At 45.9% G+C, this 1,892-nt stretch overlaps 1 protein-coding gene across 1 annotated transcript in view; it reads right to left on the reverse strand.

Moving 5' to 3' along the window:
• Nucleotides 1-1,892, reverse strand: part of kiaa0319l (KIAA0319-like ortholog) — a 29,398-nt gene continuing 27,506 nt past the window's right edge. Inside the window, exon 20 of the mRNA XM_017439071.3 lies at nucleotides 1-1,769. Within this exon, the coding sequence (XP_017294560.3) occupies nucleotides 1,597-1,769 (173 nt within the window). The 3' untranslated portion in view covers nucleotides 1-1,596. The remainder of the gene's footprint in view (nucleotides 1,770-1,892) is intronic.

A 1,892-nucleotide genomic window follows, 5' to 3' on the forward strand; every position in this document is an offset into this window, starting at 1 on the left:
TCGTTCTGTTTAGGAACCAGAATCAGTCTTTATCACCTGAACATTAAGAACAATAAATGAGAAAAACACAACGATGAGCTGCAGGAGTCCAGTTTTTACCATAAACCGTTAAAAACCAGAACATTTTATTTAGACGACAGATGATCCGGTTGCAGCAGGTCACAGAAAGAAAAAACAATCCTTCATTAAAAAACATTCAGCAGGTTCTGTCCAGGTTCTGTCCAGGTTCTGCCTTCACAGTGAACTCTGCAGAGTTGAGGTCAATGAAAAACCCACAAGTCCCACAAGAAACGCTGAATTCTGGGTCATAAAATCAGCCGAAAACCCAAAGAAATCCCATGTTGGCCCGTTTGTTGGAGCTGGGTGCATCAAACTGAGGTTCTGTTTAACATTCGTGAGAAGAAACGCTCCGATCACATGCAGGCTCGTTTATTCAAATCCGAGCAGGAAACGGGTTTTATCCGGACAAACAGAACCTGAGGGGAGATTCAACATCAGTCCCCTTATAAATAAACCTTTAGTGTCTGAAGCTTTAATGTGAGAAAAAATAAAAAAATACATTTTAAACTGTCAGCTTTTCAAGTTTCCAGACTTGAGCAACAGAAGACCCTGAAAATAAAAGAAGAAACAATAAAAGGAAATAATCATGATAAAATCGTGGCTCGAACAGGAAGACTGATTTCAAACTCATTCCTTGTATTTAAACATAAACTTTTAAAGGAAAACTGTAAATCTATCCTTTAATAAAGAGGTTTAATTAAAGGAAAATCCTAAATAAAACGAGAACCAGTCACTGAGCTGCTGAATAAAACTTTCACCTTTTACTTCTGGACTCAAACAAGCTGAATGAAAGAATCAAGTTTTGTTTTTTTGGCTGAAATCTTAAATTCATACTTTCACAGTTAAATTTCTCCCTTTTTAAACCAACAACAGCAACAAAATGAGACGTTAATTCAAAGTGCAGCTTCTGTTTGTCAAACAGCAAAACAGTGGTTCCAGTACCTTCATCCTCCTCATCATCATTGTGTGTTAGAGCCGCCCACGGGCCTTCAGAATAAGAGTCTGATGGCTCTGCAGTTACCACAGGCTCTTCAGAATAAGAGTCTGATGGCTCTGCAGTTACCACAGGCTCTTCAGAATAAGAGTCTGGTGGATCTGCAGTCACCACAGGCCTTCAGAATAAGAGTCTGGTGGAACTGCAGTTCTCTGGCAGGCCTTCAGAATAAAAGCCTGTGGGTAACAACAGATATAAAACAAACACCCGCTTCAGGCACACACCGACACTTAAACATGCAGCAGATTCTTCAGTGTCGGACTCGTGCTCCTCATGCAGGTGGAGGTGGGTCTGTTGGTACCGGTTCTGGTTCTGGTTCTGGTCCGTGGCAGTGTTTGGTAGCTCCTCTGTGTTATACGTGTGTGTCTACAGGAAGTGAGGTCTGAGCGTGCTCAGTGGCTGTTTGAAGCAGGAAGTGAAGCAGGTATCTGTAACCAGTGTTGGGCCCATCGGGTCGGGTCAGGACCCCCTCAGGGTTCAGATTTGTGTCAGTGTGATGGCAGCTCATCTCTGCCTTCGTCGATGAAGAGGAGCAGCTGCTGCTATAGGTGCTCCTCTCTGGGCTTCAGGGCCCTGGGAGGCCCCTGGCCGTTCCTCAGGGAGCCGTTCTGCGGCCGCAGCAGGTGTCCGCGCTCCTGACCTTCATCGCTGTCGAACTCAGAGTCTGAGTGCATGAGCGCCGAGGAGGTGGGAGGAGGGACGGGCTTCAGGCGGGCTGGAGGAGGAGGAGGAGCAGGAGGAGGAGGAGCAGGAGGAGGAGGAGCTGACGGCCGCAGGAAACAGCTCCTTCAGCTCGTGTCCTAATGTGACCCGGGTGGTTCTGTCCAGATGTTTGAGA

Source organism: Kryptolebias marmoratus, linkage group LG14 (assembly GCF_001649575.2).
Source record: "Kryptolebias marmoratus isolate JLee-2015 linkage group LG14, ASM164957v2, whole genome shotgun sequence".
NCBI lineage: Eukaryota > Metazoa > Chordata > Actinopteri > Cyprinodontiformes > Rivulidae > Kryptolebias > Kryptolebias marmoratus.